The sequence below is a fragment of the Emys orbicularis genome, chromosome 7 (genome assembly GCF_028017835.1).
Source record: "Emys orbicularis isolate rEmyOrb1 chromosome 7, rEmyOrb1.hap1, whole genome shotgun sequence".
In the NCBI taxonomy this organism is placed as follows: domain Eukaryota; kingdom Metazoa; phylum Chordata; order Testudines; family Emydidae; genus Emys; species Emys orbicularis.
The window spans coordinates 31,066,507-31,089,024 of NC_088689.1; the positions used below are offsets into that span (position 1 = coordinate 31,066,507).

The window sequence follows — 22,518 nt, forward strand, 5'->3', positions numbered from 1 at the left end:
TTTTAATCTCACCTAGAAAAGAGTGTCATAGCAGAAAAGAATTTGTAACTTCTCCCACATGGCTTGATTTTGCTCAGGCTGACCTGTGCCATGAGCTTGTGGTATATCATGTACTATCTGTTTAAAAGTCATGCATAATCATCAGGGGCTTCCCATTGCAAGGGAATGTACATGATGCAGACACATTTAGGGTCTGCGCAGAGTCTGTAGGAGCCATCTTGTCATGTAACTAATGAAGAGTGTTGTGGTTTAAACATTATATCCCCAATCTCACTCTGGGTTCCTAAAGTACAAAGCATACTCACAAGGAAGATACTCTCAGCTGCCTGACCCATGTTAGAAAGCACAGCGGGGAAGTGGCTTCTATTGTTTCAACTATCACCACACAAAGGGGGATTTAATTGCTCTTTCATTTAGCCTGAATGAATGGTGCTTAGTACACCCATAGACTTTACCCAGGCCTGTGATTGATGGTAGCCAACACAACAAAATGCACACTGTAAGGATGTGCAAACTGGTTCCAGTAAAATAAGTTCAAATGAGTTGGAGCTGAATATTAGCTCAAACCTGAAACAAAACTTTTATAATATTTGAAAAATCATGCTAAATTGATTTCCACATGTCTCCACCGCCTATTTTTGGCAAGGACAAATACTGAAATACCTGATTACATGGCATTTGCAAATTAGGTGCGTCAAGGCTGTATCCCCACTTTGAACTTTAGGGTACAAGAGTGGGGGCCTGCATGAGGACTTCTAAGCTTAACTACCAGCTTAGTTCTGGTCCGCTGCCACCATTCCCTACCCTGGAAAGCTTTTAGAAACCTCTCACCAATTCCCTGGTGAATACAGATCCAAACTCCTTGGATCTTAAACAAGGAGAAATTGACCCTTCCCCCCTCCTTCCTTTCACCAACTCCTGGTGAATACAGATCCAAACCCCCTTGGATCTTAAAACAAGGAGAAATCAATCAGGTTCTTAAAAAGAAGGCTTTTAATTAAAGAAAAAGGTAAAAATCATCTCTGTAAAATCAGTATGGAAAATAACTTTACAGGGTAATCAAACTTAAAGAGCTCAGAGGACCCCCCTCTGTCTTAGGTTCAAAGTACAGCAAACAAAGATAAACACTCTAGTAAAAGGTACATTTACAAGTTGAGAAAATAAAGTAAAACTAAGACGCCTTGCCTGGCTTTTTACTTACAAGTTTGAAATAAGAGAGACTTGTTTAGAAAGATGGGGAGAACCTGGATTGATGTCTGGTCCCTCTCAGTCCCAAGAGCGAACAACCCCTTCAAACAAAGAGCACACACAAAAGCCTTTCTCCCCCCCAAGATTTGAAAGTATCTTGTCCCCTTATTGGTCCTTTGGGTCAGGTGTCAGCCAGGTTACCTGAGCTTCTTAACCCTTTACAGGTAAAAGGATTTTGGAGTCTCTGGAGGGATTTTAGTACTGTACACAGGAGAGCTGTTACCCTTCCCTTTATAGTTATGACAAGGTGGAACCAAGAAATATCAGAAATCTAACAAAAAAGGCAGCTCATTAAATAACCCCAGCCTTAGATCAGTCAAATGTTTATATCCCCCATTGAACCTCCAAACAATGTAATTGCTCATAACTAAAGGATTCCAGTGATTTTGTGTTATGTATCTTGTACTCTCCTCTCCATGTTTACTCGTGATGAACAGGGCTTGCCATTTCAGAGACCCTTGGCCTCTACACTGTGATAAAACACAGCACAGAATCTCAGAGCCCACATGAGCTGACTTCAGCAGAGGGGTTGGGCTTCAGGGCTAAAAATAGCAGTATAGATGTTCCAGCTGGGGCTGGAGCCCAGGTTCTGAGACCCTGTGAGGGGGAAGGGTCTCAGCATCCAGGCTCGAGCCTGATTAACTACACTTCTAATTTTAGTCCCACAGCCCCAGCCCATGTCAGCTGCCCTGAGTCAGCCACAGCCATTTCTCAGGTCTTTTACTGCAATGTAGACATACCCTAATTCTCTCCCCCCTGCTCCCCCAACTGCACACAACACATACACCTGGAGCAAGATACTTATCTGCTTCTTATCTCCAACACTATAAATCTAAGATACATAGCTACACAATAAGAGGAAGCAGTGCACTATGGGGTGAATATGTTATTCAGAACTTTCAGACCTCATGCAGTCATGTTTTTGTGGTATGTTTGTAATATACTGGATGGGAGAATCCCAGGCACAAAGCGAGATGACTAATAAAACCTGTCTACCTTTTTAAAATCTGCTAAATCTATACATACAGAACAAAGAAACCCAAACAAATAAGGAGTCACAAACTGAAATTGTCCTGTAAGAAGTCTTGAGCTAATGGTTCTTATTTCTTACTACAACCCAGTGCAATACATTTGACTACTACCACCTCATACAGATAAAAGAAAGAGTTTGGGGAAAACTCATTGTTATACAGCCATCATGGGATCTCAGTTACCAAACTATATATGTGCTAAATACATTTATGTCAACCCCATTTAAAAATGAACAGTGTTCAAAGATCCTACAATCTATCATTTATTCCCTGTAGTTTGGTAGGCTACTGTTTGGGGGGGGGGGGGGGAACGGGAGATTTTGTGATCCTGAGTCCTTTAGGCATTGTTGATACATAGGATCACTCTCTTAAGGCTTCACCACATACTTTTCTGTATAATTCACCTGCACATCTTTATATAACCATTTAAAGATATAAAGTCTAATGACAATTACAAAAGCACAAAGGAGCCATGTAAAGAACATGAACAGCACAACAGGCCTATATCTGAATCTGAGAGACTCACACATTGCAAACATCTATGTTACCAACAAGCCCCAAGCATACATCACATCAGAAGAAACCGTGATTATTACAACTGTAATAATCAATAACTCTGCCCTAACAAGGTGCATGTGTTACTCAGTTTATACCTAAGATAACAAATCTTACCAGGAACACAAGGTCCATGACTAATTTGCATCAAACTGAGTGGATTGCAGTCACAATCATCTTAAACATGGGGGTGCAGCATGCAGATACTAGAATCCCAGAATGTAATACTCCATCTTGTTGCAGCATCTCTGATCACGGTTCATGTATGGGCCATAAGCCACACTTTGGCCATCTCTCCATTATATACAATGTATCTACATACTGTGTAGTGTATATTTTTACTATTAGCATTATAGATGTAGGGAATAATTATAAAAGGGATCAGGAGATGGCACAAGGGTGATGGCACCAGTAACTTGTAAACTATTTTAGGCCCTGATCCTGTAACTGATAACACACAGGTGGACGTGTGGAGCCCTACGAGGACTCCCAAGATGCCCTGTATGGGTACAACAGACCACCTACATGCTATCAGTTGCATGTTTCTGGCTTCTATGATTAATAAAATTTAATTTCTCTCTTTCTCCTCTCCTTTCCTCGCATGGCAGCTTTACCTGTAGTTGTAAAGAAAAAAGATTGAGAGAAGTGCAGAGCATATTTTAAGTCCCAGAAGAGCATTTTAATTACCATTTTTCTGGAAGGTACTCTTATACTGCTAGCCAGTCAGAAAGAAAGATTTGAAAAACAGACAAATAACACAATAGATTTAAATAATTTCTGGTGCTAGTGAATCTTCACTTGTATAACTAAACTTTAGTTTTATAACAATGCTGTAAGGAACAGCATCCATCAGTGGACTGAACATGGGGCTGGGAGCCAGGAACTCCTGCATTATAATCCTAATACTGCCGCTAACTTGCTGTGTGGCTTTAGGAAAGTCACTTAACTTACCTGTACTTCCATCTGCCACAACTGCAAATTGAGAATACACCTATCTTAAAGGAGGGTTGTGCGGATTAATTATGTAAGCCTAGGATAATATTTTGTTTGGGATTTGGATTTTTGTTTTTTCAAGGGTTGCTTGTTTGGTATAGCAGTTTGTAGCTCTACATACATTACGTACCAAGTATTATTAGTGCTTGGGAAGAGATGTGGGTGAAGTACTGGCTCCCCTGAAGCCAATGGGACTTTGACTTCAGAAGGTCCAGGATTTCACCCAAGTTTGTGATGTTAGAGAGAATATTTAGGTACTAATTTTGATTTACTGGGATGGTGAGATTTTTTTTCATTGATTTCACATATGTTCTCCCTAAATTAAAAAGCTTAAAGGAAAATAACCAGGCAGGTAGGAAATTCCAAGATCATCTAGCTACGCAGAAATTACTGGTCTCTCAGGTCAACCAACACACCATGTCTACCTCTGCAGATATTGGGCTCTTTTTTGCCACCTTTTCTTCTCCCAACCAAGTTTCTAAGAATGAGTATCAACAAGGAAAACTCATTGCCTTCAAGCACACATTAAGGCTTTTTTTAAAGCATAAAACGTCTATTATCGTATTGTACCATTTTTAGGTATGGGAATTTAGTTTCAACAATAAAAAGCATGGAAAATCCTATGTGATACCATAATGTGCAATACAAACATATCACTTCATCTTTTTTGTATGAGGTTTGTTTGTCAGCTAATTGATTTTTATAATGATAAACCAAGAATCTGTATTTTTCGGAATCAAAACCCTTAGGAATGTGGTCGGAAAAGTCTTGCTTCCTAGGATTTGTCCATGTAGATTTTTTTACAGTTTGAATAACTTTTAGAAACAAACTTCCATACTCTCCCATTTAGTTTCTTTGCTTGTTCTCTATAGCTCAGAAATCAGCATTTTGTGTATGTACGGGGGGGGGGGGGGGGGAGGAGAAAAGTGAAGTCACACATTATTTATTCTATTTACCTTCTGAAACCACCGGTTATGGTCACTAAAGCATCTGGTAAAAATGTCCGTACAGCATCTTTAACAATCAAGCTTACTGCATCTGCTTCTGCCTTAGATACATGGCTAAGGAGGTCTTCATAGTAGAGAAACCCTAAAAGTAATTTTACATGAGTAAAAAAGTTTTGATCTGAATGAAATATTAAAATATACATATCATTAAGCAAGCTAAAGATAAGGCTGATAATAAACTGTTCAGCAGGGAGTCAAAAACACTCAAGTTGCATGATGGGCATGTGATTCCTAAGCTGACCCCAATTAAGACTGGATGTTTTTCTAAAATATATATTTTACTTCAACCAGAAGTTATGAGCTTGATGTAGGAAGTACTGGATAAAATGTCATGGCCTGTGTTATACAAGGAATTCAGACTAATCATAATGGTGCCTTCTGGCCTTAAAATCTATGACCAGCTTGTTTTATTTCAACATTACTTCCAAAATGGCTCTACCTCTTCAGAGTCATCTCAAGAAACTTCTGCTTTTCACAAGAACAAACCAGGGAGAACTTACTGATAGATTTATTGAGTCTGTTATTAACTTTCCCCAAAAGAAAAATGTCACTAGCAGATTTCCTTAGAATCTCCAGGCCCCTGATGGGGAATGACTCTCTGGCTTCACCAAAGGAGTTCAGTTCCTGAGGACTGGGAGGTGGATGGAGACTAGCAAGGGTGGTTAGGAGATAAGCGCCAACAAGAACAGAAAAGGTTCTGGTCTTTCTTGGGGAGCTAGGAGAAAAGTGTCATTGGGACATGAGGAGAGGCTGGATTGTTTTTTTTTAGGTCACAAAAGAAGTGGTAGTTAGGAATGGTTGATATTAGAGATCAGGTGTCTTCAAGGGTTCTGTAAGTTGGGCTGATCTAAGGCTTTCAGCATAATAAGGGATTGAGCGTTGATCAATTGCTACAAAGACTACAGCAGCCTCTGGTGTTAGTGAAAGTTAAGATTTGCTACTGGTGAAATCCTGGCCCCAATGAAAGAAAATGGGAGAACTCCCATTGAGTGACTTCACCTTTCATGTTTTAGAGGCTTGGGAAAGGAGAGGACTGGACTGGAGCCCTGGCAGTGGGGGCCACTCATGTCTGGACAGAATTTGGACGGGGATCGGACCTTTTGACCCATGCAGACTTTATTGTAATAATGACTATATTAACAGTGACATTTAAATCACATAAAATAATCAATAGCATTAGTGTGTCTGAAAATAATAGGTGAGCTTTAAAGAATGATAGAAAAAGTGCACCCGGCACAGGGCACATGCATGTGAATGTCACCATATTGTACATGTGGGGCGTTGTCTACATAGTACATTAGTGAGCACCAGCTGGGGGGTAACTTCTAGCAGACAATACCATGTTGTACACTAACTCTCTGTGTGGACCCTTCTTTCCCCCCTCACCCATTGGCACAAACTGAAAGTTCCCTAATGCACATAGCCAGTAGGTGACAAACCTGGGACCTTTGGCAGTATAAGCAGAGGCTTTTACCACTTGAGATAAAAGGTGTGTGTGTAGAGAAAAAGCTCCTCACTTCACCTGGAATTGAAAAAAAATGTATATCTAGGTAAATAATAAATTTATGCCAGTTGGGAAAAAAAAGTTTTGTTGTGTTTATAAGAAGAATTTTAAAGCATCCTGCATTCCCCAGTCAGAGCATTTCAACCAGTTTTAAAGGAGAACAGTTTAGCTTTCTCAAAAATTGTTACCATATATCATGAACTGGGGCCAACATCACAATCATCGGTGAGGAGGAGTCAAACTCAGGACCTAGAGCAACAAAAGCTCAGGTCTCTGCCACTCAAGCTAAAGGAGAGCTGGCTACAGAGGTGCTGATGACCGGAATATACAGTGTATTTTAAAACCAAACCAAAATTTATTTTAAAATCCCAGAGGCTACACCTCTGGCATAAATACAGCTGGGTCTACATTTTTCCATTTCAAGGGGAACTGAGGAACTTTTCTGCAGAAACAAACAAAAACAATGTTAAAATTGGCTTGACTGAGTTTGGCAACAACCTTCCAATGAGGAAGTTCCCTTAAAAAAGTTACTTAGCAAACTCACAATCCAAATAAAGTTTAGTTGCAGTCTATAAGGAACAGACATACTAAAAACATTTTCTATTTTAGTTAGAAAACTTGAATAACTCAAAATCAGAGGTATTGAAATTGCCACCGAAACCAAGAACACAGATCCACAAACAGAATGGGAGGCAGATTAATATAGTCTGGGGAAAAAATGACACACCTATGTGCATTAAGAAAAGGGGTATTGGTGTATGGATCATGTAGCAGTCCCAGAGCATGCCCCCTTGTGGTGCACCAGGAAACCGCAGTCACCCTGCCTCAGTTTCCCCTCATCTATGATGGTTCTCTCAGCCTTCAGCACAGATTGGTTGCTGAAAAGATTCAGCACTCTGCCTCAGTTATAAAAAATGATGCACAGTCCTTCCTATGAGCATCTGTCCTGTTGCACAAAGTCTTGACCCTTCTTTTCCTGGGCTTAATTTCCAACCATCCTTTGGCTCCAGTCAGTCTCTTCTTCCTCCCATTAACAGCAGGAGTTGCTGTACACTTTACTAGGTTGGTTACATGGGGGGGAACCCACATGCACCTTCAGCTAAGGGCTCCCAGCCCTGGGAACCCTTAACAACCGGGCTATCTGTACCATAACTCAAACTCACTCTCTTTAATTCCCAGAGCCTCCTCCTATGTATCAGCCTGACCTGTCTAGAAAGTCCTTTCCACCATATCTTCCCAAATGCCAATCCTGGGCTCAAACTTCTTTTCCTGTGGGGTAGGGTTCCACAGCCCTCCTTTCCTGGAGCTGTGCTTTGATTCTAGCAGGCTTCCTTCAGCCCTCCCCTTCTTCCCACTGTAGATCCTGGACCTCTCTGAGTCCTTTTCCCTCAGGACTCTTCCTTGCCCTCAGTCCTGGACTCAAAGCTCCTGCCCTGAGACAGGGTGATCACAGCCATCCTTCCTAAGGCTGTGCTTCACTTCTGGCAGACGTTTATAGAGCACCAACAACTTGGGGTACACAAGACAAATCAGATTCCTGTAGTCTTGAAGGTTGAGAACCACTGCTGTAGCCTACACTAATTAATGCTGTTTTAAAGGCATTAAAGTACTTAATCACAGATCTTTTACTGGGGGGTTTACCTGCTTTCTGCATCCTTGATAGCTTCAGGGTCTTGTCAGCTTTTACTTCTTCCAGCGTCCGAAAACCCATTCTGTACCATTTTTCTGATGTCTTCAATCCCACTCCAAAGACAGAAATAAATAGCTAAAGTAAACAGAATAATACACATTTCAGTGTAACTGCAGACATCTGCAGAGACAACACAGTGCTGCTTTCAAAAGGAACAATGGATTAACATAAAGTAAAAAACAAACAAACAGGTTTGTGTGTACAACTAAAACATAGGGCAAAATTCAGCCTCGTTGGATTTGTTGTATGGATGTAGCTTCCTTCTTCTTCTTCTTCTTTTTTTTTTTTTTTTTTTGCACAATTACCCTGTGCAGCCAAATGGTTATCATACCTGAACAGTTTTCATTAACATGAAATCTAAAAAAAATACAGCAGCATCTCAGCATCTTGGCATGATTTAGCTAAATATGTAGGATTTTCAGTAGTACTAAGCAACTATACTTACTCTTTCACCATTCAAAGTAACTGTTAAGTAATACAAACAGTAACCTTATATATCAATTTTAAAAAACCTCTTCCAAGCCAGCACTACATTGACTTCCTAGCATAAAGAAGAAGAACTGCCTCCACATTGTCTGTTTAGCCTCAGTGACATCCTGATTTTACCATTTCTGAACTACAAGCTGTTGCTTGTACATCTCCTGATGTTGGTGCCACTGCACTCCCAGGAGATGGGGTCAGTGAGAACTAGGGTGACCAGACGTCCCATTTTTATAGGGACAGTCCTGTTTTTTGGGACTTTTTCTTAGATAGGTGCCTATTACCCCCCAGCCCCATCCCGTTTTTTCACAGTTGCTATCTGGTCACCCTAGTGAGAACATTTTGGCTCTTTAAGGACTAAGTTGATAGAAATGGATCTCGATGCCCACAAGACAGAACTGTGGATACGAATGGTAAGTACATAGAGCAGTAGTCTATATCTGAAAAGGTGTCCTACAGAAACATAAGAATTTGCACTTGATGTTGAACACTTTCTAAGAAGGGACTCAAACACAAACGGAGAGGCAAATTTATTTTTGCTTTGCCCATTGTAAATACAGTGCCAGTCCTGCAGCCCTCACATGAGTCATCCCAACACTGATTATATTTCACAAATATTTCTTCTAGTAAAAATGCCAGAATGTGCTGTCTACCAAGTCAAGCTGCATCTCATATTGTATCTAACTCAGCTCAGCTGCCCTTCTACCCCTTCATCCATTTACCCTTCATGCAGACAAAGGACAGTGATCATCTGGAAAAGGCTTGATGGGGTTGATCCCCTGGATTGATGCCAGATGTTTCTTACCCCTCCTGAACAATCATAGCCCAGCTTTATTCATAGATTCATAGATTCTAGGGCTGGAAGGGACCCCTCTCAGTCTTCTCTTTTCCAAACTAAACAAACCCAATTCTTTCAGCCTTCCTTCATAGGGCATGTTCTCAAGACCTTTAATCATTCTTGTTGCTCTTCTCTGGACCCTTTCCAATTTCTCCACATCTTTCCTGAAATGCGGTGCCCAGAACTGGACGCAATACTCCAGCTGAGGCCTAACCAGAGCAGAGTAGAGCGGAAGAATGACTTCTCGTGTCTTGCTCACAACACACCTGTTAATACATCCCAGAATCATGTTTTCTTTTTTTGCAACAGCATCACACTGTTGACTCATATTTAGCTTGTGGTCCACTATAACCCCTAGATCCCTTTCTGCCGTACTCCTTCCTAGACAGTCTCTTCCCATTCTGTATGTGTGAAACTGATTTTTTCTTCCTAAGTGGAGCACTTTGCATTTGTCTTTTTTAAACTTCATCCTGTTTACCTCAGACCATTTCTGCAATTTGTTCAGATCATTTTGAATTATGACCAGCAGTGAAAGTAAGCGGGTACGGTACGGTACGGCGTACCGGCAAGAGCCAGTACACCGTGCCGGACCGCACTGGCTTCTGCAGTAGCCGGGCTGGAGCTGGGATTTAAAAGGCTCGGAGCTCCCCACCGCTGCGGGGAGCCCAGAGCCCTTTGAATCCCGCCCGCAGCTCCGGCGGCTGGGCTGGGGCCAGGATTTAAAGGGCTCGGAGCTCCCGCGGCTGCGGGGAGCCCAGAGCCCTTTAAATCCCCCTCGCAGCTCTGGCAGCCGGGCTGGGGCCGGGATTTAAAGGGCTCAGAGCTCGCCGCAGTGGCGGGAGCCTTTAAATCCCGGCCCGAGCCCTTTAAATCCACGCCCAAGCCCGGCTGCCGGGCTGGAGCCGGAATTTAAAGGGATCGGGGCTCCCGCCACTGCAGGGAGCCCTGAGCCCTTTAATTTGCCCCTGAGCCCCGGGGGCTCCCAGCCACCTCTGCAGCTGGGAGCCCCGGGTTGATTTAAAGGCCCTGGGGCTCCCAGCCACAGCCGGTGCCCCAGGGCCTTTAAATCTTGAGAGGCTCCGCCTCTTCCGGTTGAGGGCACGCCTCTTCCGGGTGAGGCCACGCCCCCTTCAGGACTCCGGCAGTACCGGTAAATCCTGTAAATTACTTTCACCCCTGATTATGACCCTATCCTCCAAAGCAGTTGCAATCCCTCCCAGTTTGGTATCATCTGCAAACTTAATAAGCATACTTTCTATGCCAATATCTAAGTCGTGGATGAAGATATTGAACAGAGCCGGTCCCAAAACAGACCCCTGCGGAACCCCACTTTGATTCAGGCTATGCCATTGGTTGCTCCTCCAGCTCTAAGCAGCTCTTTCTTTTTGGCCAGGAAGGAGGAGACTGATTCTCCACCCCTTTAGGCTGAGCTGAGGGAGAAGCAAAGGGTCATTGAGGTTCTCCTGCTGCTACAGCAAGGCCTTTCATCCCATTCACCCTCATGTAGCGGGAGTGGGGGCTTCAGGCAAGTGGATGATCTTTAACCTTTGGATACTGTAATTGATAAGGATATAATGTTCTTACATTGTTTAACCATCGTATTATGTTTTCCATTCACATCCATGTACCCCCACATTTCACTATGTCATGTCACAACTTTGGGGGCAGACAGAATCTTTGCAGGAAAAGAAATATATTTGGTGGTTTGGGCTGAGGTGGTAGATAGGGGAGGGTTTTATGTATCTCCCAGAATGGTGGTATTCCGTATGTAGCTGGGACCATAAGATTAACCAGAAATGATGGACTGGAGTTTATTTCAGTGGTGACTCTATCCCTCTCTACAAGGGTGAAGAATAGCTTAGTGCAAGCTATTTGTCCAGACCGGGATGCTTTCTCCGGCAGTTTTGACTTTGGGATCTACCAGTCAGGACAAGAGCTGCTCAAGGTCAGGTTGAGTGCTATAGTCACACTTTGGTGCAAAGACTATGTTCATTCCCCTCCTCCATTTGCTTACATTCTTGTTGTTTGGTTGGTTATTAAATAAAGTTGCTGCCATTGTGACAGAAATTATCCACTTTTTGGAAGTACATTTTTGGGAATCCCCTGGGCTATGCTATTACAGGAATATTAAATCCATATGATTAAAAACACAATATGAATGTAAACAAAAACAAAAGAAATGTATGTAATATGTTAAATGTATTATGAAATACAAACAAACACTTTATGGCTACTTCAAATATTACTCAGCATGGTCAATGTCGATTGAGATCATCAAGGCAGAACTACAAAAACAAGTTAGACCAGCTTGCAGATCCAACTGAAGCATCTGATTTTCAAGATACATGCTGAATATTTTCATTCATGAATCAGTGTTCTCTGTTTGTCTATTTATGCTAATTCTGACATTTAACCCTTTGTTTCTGCTCCCAGTTTAAGCCAATATCCTCTTTTACTACAAACCAGCCAGTTATATCAAGATGCTCAAAGAAACCTACATTTATACATAACAGTAAGATGCACAAGAGAAACATGTCTTATGACTTTGTTGTGCCACTTACAACATCAAGATTTGTATCAGTCATTCCTGAGAAAGGCCTGTAAATCTATAAATAAGGCAAGTCAATGGAATTTTAGCATGTTTCACTTCCATCCATTGCTAAGTAATTTTGTACATCAATTTTGTTTCAAGAGAAGAATGTAGAGCAAAATGTCTAAAATATAAGCAATATTCAGTGGATCAATCTCTCAGATGGATTGTGATATGAAAGTGGAGAAGAAAACCTCCATGCTTTTCCCAAAGCATATGTTCTTTATACTCACTTTGTCAATATTGTATCTCTGAGCGATTTCATTGCACATTCATAGATTTGATGAGTGGCTGCACAATTGTCTTTTTCCATTGAATCTACAACCTTTGAATTCAGACCATGCTAATTTAATCTGGTGTTTTTCTAATGAGATTAATTCTTTGGAAGTAATTAAGATAAAGAAAAGGGAAGGATGAAAATCTGGATAATTTTAAATAGGAATTACCCTACATGTTGTATATAATAGATAAGATTACCTATTCTTTGTTTGGAACATGGGTGTTTGTAAGGGAATATGATTACATTTTCAATCTTATTTTAAAAAATCATTTAGATTCTTATCTTTTAATGTTTTTGCTAGTGCTGCATTTTCAAAAGGGTCTGTTACTGGTTGTAGAATGATTCCAAGAAACTTTATTAATGCTTAGCAATGGTTAGAGATCAGTAGTAAATGAACTCTATTGTCAGTGAAGGAAAACAAAATTAACTTTGTATTCTCTACAAACTGCAGTTCTTTAGCATTCACTGAAGTTAGATCCATGAAGTTCACTACCTAAGGGCCTTTTGGGTTATAAATATTCCATTTTCACTATTGTATATGTGGTCAGTACTGAGCTTCTGCTGGTAAAAGTCATCGTACATTTACTCCCACTGTACCACAGTTCATTTCAGTATTGACAAGAATTAATGTCAATAAAATGCATTGTCATTCATATTGTGTACAGCTAAATACATGCTATACAGTCTGAGTTGCTCAAAGAATAATTGTTGCGATTTGATAACTAAAAAAAAAATCATATTTATATATTGCTTGGTTTGTTGGTAATTAAAAAACCCATAGCACAATAGGTAGCCTATTGGCTTAGTGTGCACCAGTTTTCACTTCTGCAGACCTAGCTTAAAATACAGGCTTCAGTTACACAAATTTGGAATCAGATTTTGGCCAGGAGTTTTGTAGTCTCATCCTATTTTTCAGTGGACATTTACATGCATCACAAAACTACCACACAGGTTGGAATCATTCAGAATGATTGATAGTCTGTGTGCAAGAGAGGGCCAGCATTACAGTTATAGTGGGGTTGCAGGGCAGGCGTGAGGTGCATTGGCAGAACAGTGCAGGCTGGGAAGTTTGCACAGCAGCCCACTCTCCCACTGGCCACAGTCCTTCAGACAGGACTACAGTAACACAAACTGGGAACTTTTTAGTTTGCACCCTCAGCACCCACACGGGCGAGTTACAGTGCAGCAATTTAGTGTACACTGCTGTAGTTCAAACTACAGTGGGGCAGTGCAGACATAGCCAAATTAAAGAATCACCCTTTTCACTCTCTCTTTAAATGAGAGTTTTCCCATGCCCCTAATCATTCTCGCTACCCTTCTCTGGTCAAATGCAACAAGACCTTTATTCAGTATATTAAGGGTATGTCTACACTGCAGCTGGCCCATGCCATCTGACTCTGGCTCAGGGAACTTGGGCTATGGGACTGTTTAATTGGGCTGTAGACATTTGGGCTTGGGCTGAAGCCCGGACTCTAGGACCCTGTGCGGTGGGAGTTTCCCATGGTTTGAGCTGCAGCCCTAGCCCAAACATCTAAATCACAATTAAACAGCCCCGCAACCCGAGCCTTGCAAGCTTGAGTCAGCTGGCATGGGCCAGCCGTGGGTGTCTAATTGCAGTGTAGACATAACCTATGTGACCAGTATTGGCCCCATAAGTACAGCTTATCTTCTTCACCTCTGTCCTTATATCATCACCTTAACTAAAACAAAGTTTTTGGCAACAAGCTGAGGTGGGTGTTAGCAAAAAAACACTACTCCCTTGTTTATAGTATATGTGATACCAAAGACTGCTATGCATGGAAAGACACACCTATCAAATTAAAATTTTCTCAGAGATAAAATACTGAAACAGAGAGCCTCTCTGGTGGAGAATGTATTGAATGTTCACTAAATGGGAACTGTTCTACTACCTCATCTGATTCTGAACTACTTTTTATTCAAGTTGAATTCTCATGTACTTCTAAATCTAGAAGTAGCCTGCTAACAAAGCCTTCCCTCCATCCCTGCCTCCTCTCCCCGTGAGGCATGTTTCAGCAGAATGAAAGATAGATCTTAGTCATCATCCTCAACCTGACATTTTTATAAGATCAGAATAAGGCTGTGCTGTGCCATAGTCAGGACTAATGAACCAAAAATATATTGGGTTAAGCCTAAGGCAAAAAAGGGTGTATGTTACATCAATTTTGGGGAGAAAATTACCCTTTAATTGAAGTTCAACAGCAAATTACATTGTATCACATTAATTAGAAGATGAAGGGTAACTGATTCAAAATTATTCTCTCTTACTCTATCACAGTCCCTATTTTTAAGTGCTGCTCTTTCTCTGAATTAAATAAAATTCAGTACTTGTGATGCGCCTTTATTATAAAGTCTAACTAGATACTTAGACCTGGTGAGTGAGAACCCAAGAGCTCATGAAAAAAATGATTACACACATTTTTAAGCACCTACAACAAAACTAAGACTAAAATATACTTACTTTAAATGATTGGTATCGTTCATCAGTTAACACGTCTTTAGCTCTAGAACTCTCTCCTTCTTCAATAATCTCCTGTATATACAGTAATAGGTTACTTCTTACTTCTGAAATTATTAAACTGTAATATAATAGTCAAGTGGGAACTCTTATCAGCAGAGAGAGGGAGCACCCTTGTTTTATTCCTAAAGGACCAAATCCTGCAATCCTTACTTAAGCAAAACTTCCATTAACTCAAGAATGGAGTAAAGATTTGATCCACAAAAAATATTGCACATTATTAGCAACTGGGCGTCAAGTTATTCCCCAATTGTCAATCGGATTGCAATTATTTCACATGCTTTACTGAGCTGTTCTGAAAATCATATTTCAGCATTTGATTGAGTTTATTACAAACAAACCCAGAAGCACTGTGACAATGGATATATTTTTACTCAGTGTAAAAAAAAAAAAAAATCTCCATTCTATTGTGCAGGAGATCTGAATTGAATTCCCAGTCCCCAGGACAGCAGAGGCTAAGAGCATTGTAGAGGCAATATTCTCACCCCATGAAGGAATGGGAAAAAGGGAAACAGAGTGAATCACAACATTCAGCAGTGACCTCTCCAGGTAACTAAGGGATTCTGCTCTATTGTCTCCTGAAATAATAGTGGCTGAGACATGGGGTCCTGAACGGGCCAAAAACTAAAGCAATGAAAAATGTAGGGGATTCGCAAGGGTCCAACAGGAATGTGGAGTTTACCCCTCACCTGGATGAAAGGCTTTTCTGTAAGTAGGCGAGAGGAAGAAATTAACACTAAGGCCCAGATTCACAAAAGTATTTAGGTATCAATGGGATTTAGGCACCAAAGTACCTTTGTGAATCTGTGCCTAAATTACTAAAATATGTACAGGTTTTGCCAAAACAATATTTTCAAAAAAGCATTAAACTAACAAAATGATGTTGCCATGTACTGTGCAGAACAAGTCATATATGAAGAGGTATTAAGTCATCTAAATGAAGAATGTAGTTTAAAGCAACACACTATACATGGTATCTCATTATTCTTGAATGACCTGAATTCATTAGGAATGTTTCTGTGACTGGTAACGTTTACTGTAAATTTAAGGAATGCACAAAAAGTCAGATTATTATAAAAGATACACAGACGTCACTGATTCTTTAATAATAGAGGATAGCCTAACTCTAATACAGGAGAAACACAAAGTTATCCCCACTGACAAACATCTTGGCCCCCTTTGGCCCCTAAAAAAATTAGAGCTGTAAAAGAAACATCTAGCAGGGAATTCACTGTAACATTACCTCAATGACATTTCTGATTTCACGTCCCATGCAGGGCAGTCCTTCTAGATCTTCCATTCTGACTATAGTAAATGGAAGGAATTTCAGCACAGAGGCTGCTCTCATAAAGGCAAGGCAAGGTACTTCATTTTCTCTGAACTCATAATTTTCAACCAGTATCTCAAAAGCATCCTGGGGTACAAAACAAAAACAAAAAGCAACCAAAGTTAATAAAAGCTGAAATATTCTATATGCCCCTTAGAAAGCTTAGAGTTTTCAAACTGATTCACAGATGATTTCTTTCTACTATGGTACAAAAACAGTAAATCTGGTTGGAAACGTTTTGACAGAACCATTTTCTGTTGGAATGTGCAGTTCTGCCAAAATCAAAAACACTTCAAGAAAATGTCAATTTTGTAGAAATTTCATTGAGGAGAATAAAAAGAAAGGTCTGACAGTGACAAAATGTCCTATGTTGACATTTTTAAACCAAACATTTTGACATTTTTGTATAAATTTTTATTTTGCATAATATTATATAATATAAAATAAAAGTTAAGACAAAGTGTTTTGATTGATCCAAGACTAATTTTTTTTTAACATTTTCCTTCACAGAGAATTTTGAAATGTTTCAGTTTCATTCCAATTCTGAGCGAAGCCAAATTTCAAAATCCTTGACTAAATGGAATTTCTGTCCTCCACACAGCTCTAACCCGAAGTGAATGACCCACAGGCACATATTTTCATATGAGTGCTTAATAAGCAACCTGACAGTGAACTGCCATCTGGTACTTGAGCGCTAGAGATGATTTAACGACCTCCACGTATTTAAGAAAACTCTCCAGAGCCTGACAAGGTGAAATAGCTTCTGCAAGTTTTCAAAATCTGCCCAAATGTACTTTATTCAGCATGTCACTACATGACATCTTTGTTTCTCAAATACAATCAAAGAAAAGTATGTGGCAGGCCCGGCAGCCCCAAGAGTTTGTTCTCTTCTTTCAACTTGCAGCCATGTTTCTAGTCAGCAAGCTCAAGTAACAGCACTTGCCCCTCCCCTCAACTTTTCAGTCTATACAAAGGGGAAAAGGCATTCTTTGATGACTCTTCACTTATCCTTGGCTTGGTTTATTGAAGCTCCTGCACTCACAAGCTGCTTGACAGAGCAGTAGTATTTACTATCCACATGTCATGTGCAGAGCTTTGAAAAAACAACAACAAATAACATCTTTAATTCTTTAAAAACAGCAAAATTCTTTGAAAAATGAAGTGCAAGGACCAGATCCCAGGATGGTTCAGAAGGCATTTGTCACCTTTTCTAATGTAGCACTTCTACGTTTCAGAGGAAAACAAGCTGTGTAATAGTATCTGAAGTCAAACAACCTTAAAAATAGTGACCGTATAAACTTCTGAAGACTTGGTGCAGATTAGCAGCCAAAAACGTGAGTGCTTATTGAGACCCTACACAAAATCACAGAACTTCCCATGTCTACAAAACCAGCTGGGTTTTTGTGAGATTTCACGTACTTGATCAGACCTGTGCAAAATGTTTGAAGAGAATATGCCGCAAAGCAGGGTGTTTGGGGAGATCTAGTGTGATGAGGAAGCATTTGGATACTTTGTGTTAATGCTAATTGAACAACCCATAATCCCTCAACTGTCGGAAACCCTCATTGCTTATGTTTCTTGTCTTCGTGTAGCAGTAATGTAACTCCTTCCCTTCTGCTCCCTCCTTTAATCCATGAGGCACTAAGTTCTTCAGACAACAATGAAGGGGTGGCTGACATCATCCAGGTTCAGGGGGCTGCCAATTAAACCCCACTCTTCTCTAATCCAAAGGGTCTTCAGAAGGCAGGAAGCACTTGGGAATAAGGAAGAGTAAGACTTTCTCCCACCCTCTGCATATTAATGCATGTCTCATGATGCCCAGTACTACCTACCCCGCTGAGTATATGGACAGGAAGGGGTTGGAGAGAAACAGGGAGTGGATGAAGCCTGGACCCCAGCCTCCACAGCCTGGCAGCCAATAGAATTAAACTAGAGTTAAAAAGAAAGTAAACACACAGTGAGGGCTGAAATAAGTTACTTTCCCTGGGACCAAGGAGATGTGGGGGGCAGATGGGAAGCAGGAAAGGAATTCTGAGTCAGGACTTCCCTGAGAGTGCCTCGCTACTCTTTACACAGGGCTGATCATAAAGGGTCAGTCTGGACCTTTGTTAGTGTATAGGTATGGTGAGAACAGAGCAAGGGCAGAGTGAGCCAAACACCAGAGCAGATACAGCAGTTGATGTTACCTAGAGGAAAGACAGCAAGACTACCCAGCTCTGACTGAGCAGTGTCTCTCTTTTCTCCTTTAATATTTGAGGGCTTGTTATATATGTTTCAGGGTTAGATTTAAATTTATTTTTAATTAATGTAATTAATTTATGTATTATTCATTAGGTCTTAAAGATTTAGATGTTGCTTTGAGTTTTAATTTTAGATTATGTTGTTCCTCAAAATATATTAGAGACAAAAATCAAGTTAAAGCATAATGACTCGTACATCTTAAATTCTACCTGCTTAAAATTTCCAGACATACTGTGCCTGGTCCCAACCCCACTGATTTACATCACGATAGATCCTGTAGGGTTAATCTTAATTTACACCAGTGTAAAGGAAAACAGAATTTGGCCCAGTATATTGAAAGGGAACCGTATGTCTGGAAGTTTTTTTTAAAATGTCCTTAGCTGGGTTCTAATCATTTAGTTTATTAAAACTGAAAGAATTTTTCAAAATTAATTTAATTTTTGCAATGAATATTGATTACATTTCACATTTCAGTCAGCTTGGACAATGAAAATAGGCCAGTCAGAATGCCATGCTGTTAGGGTTGTAAACAATGCAGGGTTGTGTTTAACGTGAAAGAAAATAACTGTTTTCATTGAAATCTTTTTTAAAAGATGTGGAAATATTTCTATTGACTTTAGAATTTGTGAAACATCATTTTCAACAAAATGTAAATGTTAAAAGAGGTACCTTTTATTGAGTTAAAGCTTTTTTTCTTTTGCCTCGCTTTTTCTACATTCTCATCCTGAAGTGCTCTATTCCTCTCTGTTCATTGAACACCTGTTCACCTTTTCTAACTCGGAGACTATTGTGGCAGATGTTTTGCTAGGGGGTGCATTCTGATTTAGGAATATTTGCTTTACTATCTCTAGTTTTTTCTATCCTTTCATTTAATCAGGAATTGGTTTCACTCCAGTTAGACCCAGTCAGGGATTCATAGATAATAAGGCCAGAAGGGACCATACTGATCATCTTGTCTGACCTCCTGTATAATACAGGACTTCATTGAAATAGTCACCATGTTCAAGCCATAAGCGGTTTTGTGTAGTGTCCAGCCTCCTCCACTGCAATAAATGAAATGATGATCTAATTCAGGAGAGGACCACTTGGAACTGTTCTACCTTCTTTTCCTTCTCTAGACTCAAGAGGATCCCAACCAAATTGATTTACCTTCCAAGGCTCCAATCATGCATTCAGTCGTCTATGATTGGACCTACATGCTCATACATATTCTGGGGAAGTCAATGGGGTTCTGCAGTCTGCATGGGCATGACCTGTATGCAAGATCAGGACCCACACCTTTTGTTCCATCAGAACACAATGTTTAACCTTATTATAGATACATGTCACTGATTCTACCACTAAGCAAAACTATATGAAGCTCATTGTAGCCTTTTTGTGTAACTTATGTGCTGAATTGAATGTTAACATTCTGCCTGCTTTCCTGCAGTCTTCTTTATATAGCTAATAGCATTCTCACACAATAGGTCCAGAACCAATTCGCTCTTGAATCTCTCATGGTTTCCTCTATTGTTTTCAAGCACAAGCTTCTTATAACACAAACTCATCAGGGCATCATCTTGTTACAAAGAATTTTGTTTGCTATATATCTTTTCTGCAGGGTAACCTTATTCCTTGCTCTCCCCAAAGCTTAGTCACCTTTAATCCATCTCACTAGAGGAATCCTATTTCTAGCTATATATTTATTTACCAGCTCCTGCTACCAGACTAATAAGTGTTGCACTCTTCTGTTTTCAGAACATCTCATGTAAGACCTCTTGAGATAGGGAGCTGTTTAGGAAGATGTTTGATTTGGTAGCCTCTGTAGCTATTTATACTCAGTTAACCCTTGGGTATAAAAATTCACAGGGAGGGGAGAAGATTTTTTTCTGAGAGAAGACTGTCTACTAAAGCAATCCACAAAATCGTAGGTTCTCATTAGCCTTCTCTAAAGCTGTGAAGCTAATTTCTAATTATAGAAATAGATTCATTCATTACACTTTCATTCATTCGCCTCATTTTTAAAATATTCAATTTCTTAATTTATTCATTTCTTTATATACATTTTTAACAAGGGGTGTGTGTGAAAATTATATACATGATTTTTAAAAGAAGCTATAGACAGCAACAGAAAACTAACTTAGAAAAGGGGACACATCCCATTTGTGCACACCAAAGGATGGGAGGTCACACTCCACAGAGATTCACCCAGTTATTGGGGGGGAAGGGCATATATAGCACCTTCACACACCAGTGCAGTATGGCAGGCAAAGGGAGATTCATCCCAAATTGGGGTGAGGTGGCCAGGAGGTGTTTTCATTAGACTGGCTGGAAAACAAGAATTCTTTTTCATGAAAAATGTTGAGGTTTTGGGATGAGAGGGAGAGAGAATTAGCTAATACCTTCGTGATTACAGCAATAATGTGGGATGTGGTAAATCCAGTTCAGGTCCTTGACCAAATCAAGCAGAGCATCCCACATAAAACCCTTCTATCAGTGTTGACAAAATTTTCATTGGGAAGTTTTCTAAGGTCCAGGAGGGAATTTCTCATCAAAACCAGAGAGAGCCTCACCCTAGAATGGCCCAGTGATTAGGATATTGACCTGGATGTAACAGATTCCAGTGCAAATCACTGTTAAAAATCAGGCAGAGTAGGGACTTGAACCTGGGTCTCCTATATGAGTGCCCTAATTTTTAGGCTATTGGCTATTCTTGGTTAATTCCCGCTTATCAGGAAGTGCATCTTGGACCTGAGAAACCTTCCCAACAAAACTTCTCTTAACCAATACATTTCAGTTAAAAGTGGTTTCGATGAATTAACAGTTCTCAACAAAATAGTTTTGTTAAAAGTTCCCAACCAGCTCTAGTTTCCACTACTAGTTTCTAGTTTCACACCAAGAGAAAAGAGTTTTAACCTCTTCTGGGAGCTTTGTGGCAGGCCACTGAATCAGTGCATCCTTAGCCAAACCTCTCGCCAGCCAACCATAACCATTTTACAGTTTTGCTAGCTGCCTGCAAGTCCTTGCGTGGAAGAAGGACATGAAGCAGGGGTATTACGCCATTGCAACCTCTCTCTGGGTGGAGTTTCTATAGCAGGGACCGTGTTATGAATGAGGTCAAAAGAGTTTCTGCCAATACTTTTTCTTACTTGGTTTAAACTACAAAACAAAGTGGTAAGCTAAGCACACACAAAAAATCAACATTAAACTCAGAATTAACACACTAAACAATAGTGGAATTATCACCTTTTAGGGGCAGAAAGTGGAAGGGGTTCGGTAAAGTAACTTAGATTTAAGACAGTCTCTCTGTCTGTCACCTAGGGCAGAACCTTGCCCTTTTCCCCACAAACACAGCAGCTGGCCAACAATGGAACTTAAATCTGAGGGTTGCACTGGTTGGGAAACTAGCCACTGTCAGGCAGGATATTACAGTATTGCCACCCCCAACCATTCAAAACTCATGCCTCGGGCCCCAGAAAATTATGAATTTGGCTTAAAAATCATTAGATTAAAAGAATACATTTGTGCTTCTTTTTTTTAAATTTGCCCTCTTTAGGATACACTCATTTCACATTTTCAGTCTTTCTCCTCACCCATGAGAGCTAAGAACTAGAGCTAGTAGAAAAAATTCTATCAAAACAGTTTTTCAGAAGAAAATTGAGTTTTTGACTAAATGAAAATTTTTGTGGAGAGTGTTTTCTTGTTTTGACAAAAAGTCAAAAATTTCCATTAATAAAATAACCTATCCTACAGCCAGCTCTACTAAAATCCTACTATTTTATTTTTAATGAAAGCTGAGAGTATCATGTAATCACTTAACTGAAGGACCAGGGCTTTAAGAAAAACAACAAGTATCATGAAACTCACAATAAAATGACAAGAATTGGCAACACTGGAATTGTCATGTTGGGAATCAGGCAGGGGCAAGGAAAACACAGAGGCAAGTGGGGTTTCAGTGTTTTATTACAGGTAACCCGGCAGTGACGTAGATAGCACTGCTTCCAGATTAATCCCTGAAGTGCTGTCCAAATGGGACTGTCCAACAGTCAGGCAACTGTGGAAAGACGCAGACACAAAAGTTAAAATAGCGCTCAGCTTCAGCAGCCGATCCGGAGCCAAAAATAATATGCTAGGAAATTATTTACCTGTTAAGATGGGTTTAACTCCCCCACAAAGATGTTCATTCTCAAAGGCTGCAATGATCACCAAACATGTGATC

At 40.2% G+C, this 22,518-nt stretch overlaps 1 protein-coding gene across 2 annotated transcripts in view; it reads right to left on the reverse strand.

Annotated features, from left to right (window-relative positions):
• DNTT (DNA nucleotidylexotransferase) overlaps positions 1-22,518 on the reverse strand; it is a 149,558-nt gene that overhangs the window by 91,429 nt on the left and 35,611 nt on the right. For both annotated transcript variants that reach the window (XM_065408452.1, XM_065408453.1), the window contains 4 exons: positions 15,996-16,166; positions 14,696-14,767; positions 7,980-8,103; positions 4,784-4,916 (listed from right to left, as the gene is read on the reverse strand). In XM_065408452.1, coding sequence (XP_065264524.1) covers positions 4,784-4,916; positions 7,980-8,103; positions 14,696-14,767; positions 15,996-16,166 — 500 coding nt within the window. The remainder of the gene's footprint in view (positions 1-4,783; positions 4,917-7,979; positions 8,104-14,695; positions 14,768-15,995; positions 16,167-22,518) is intronic.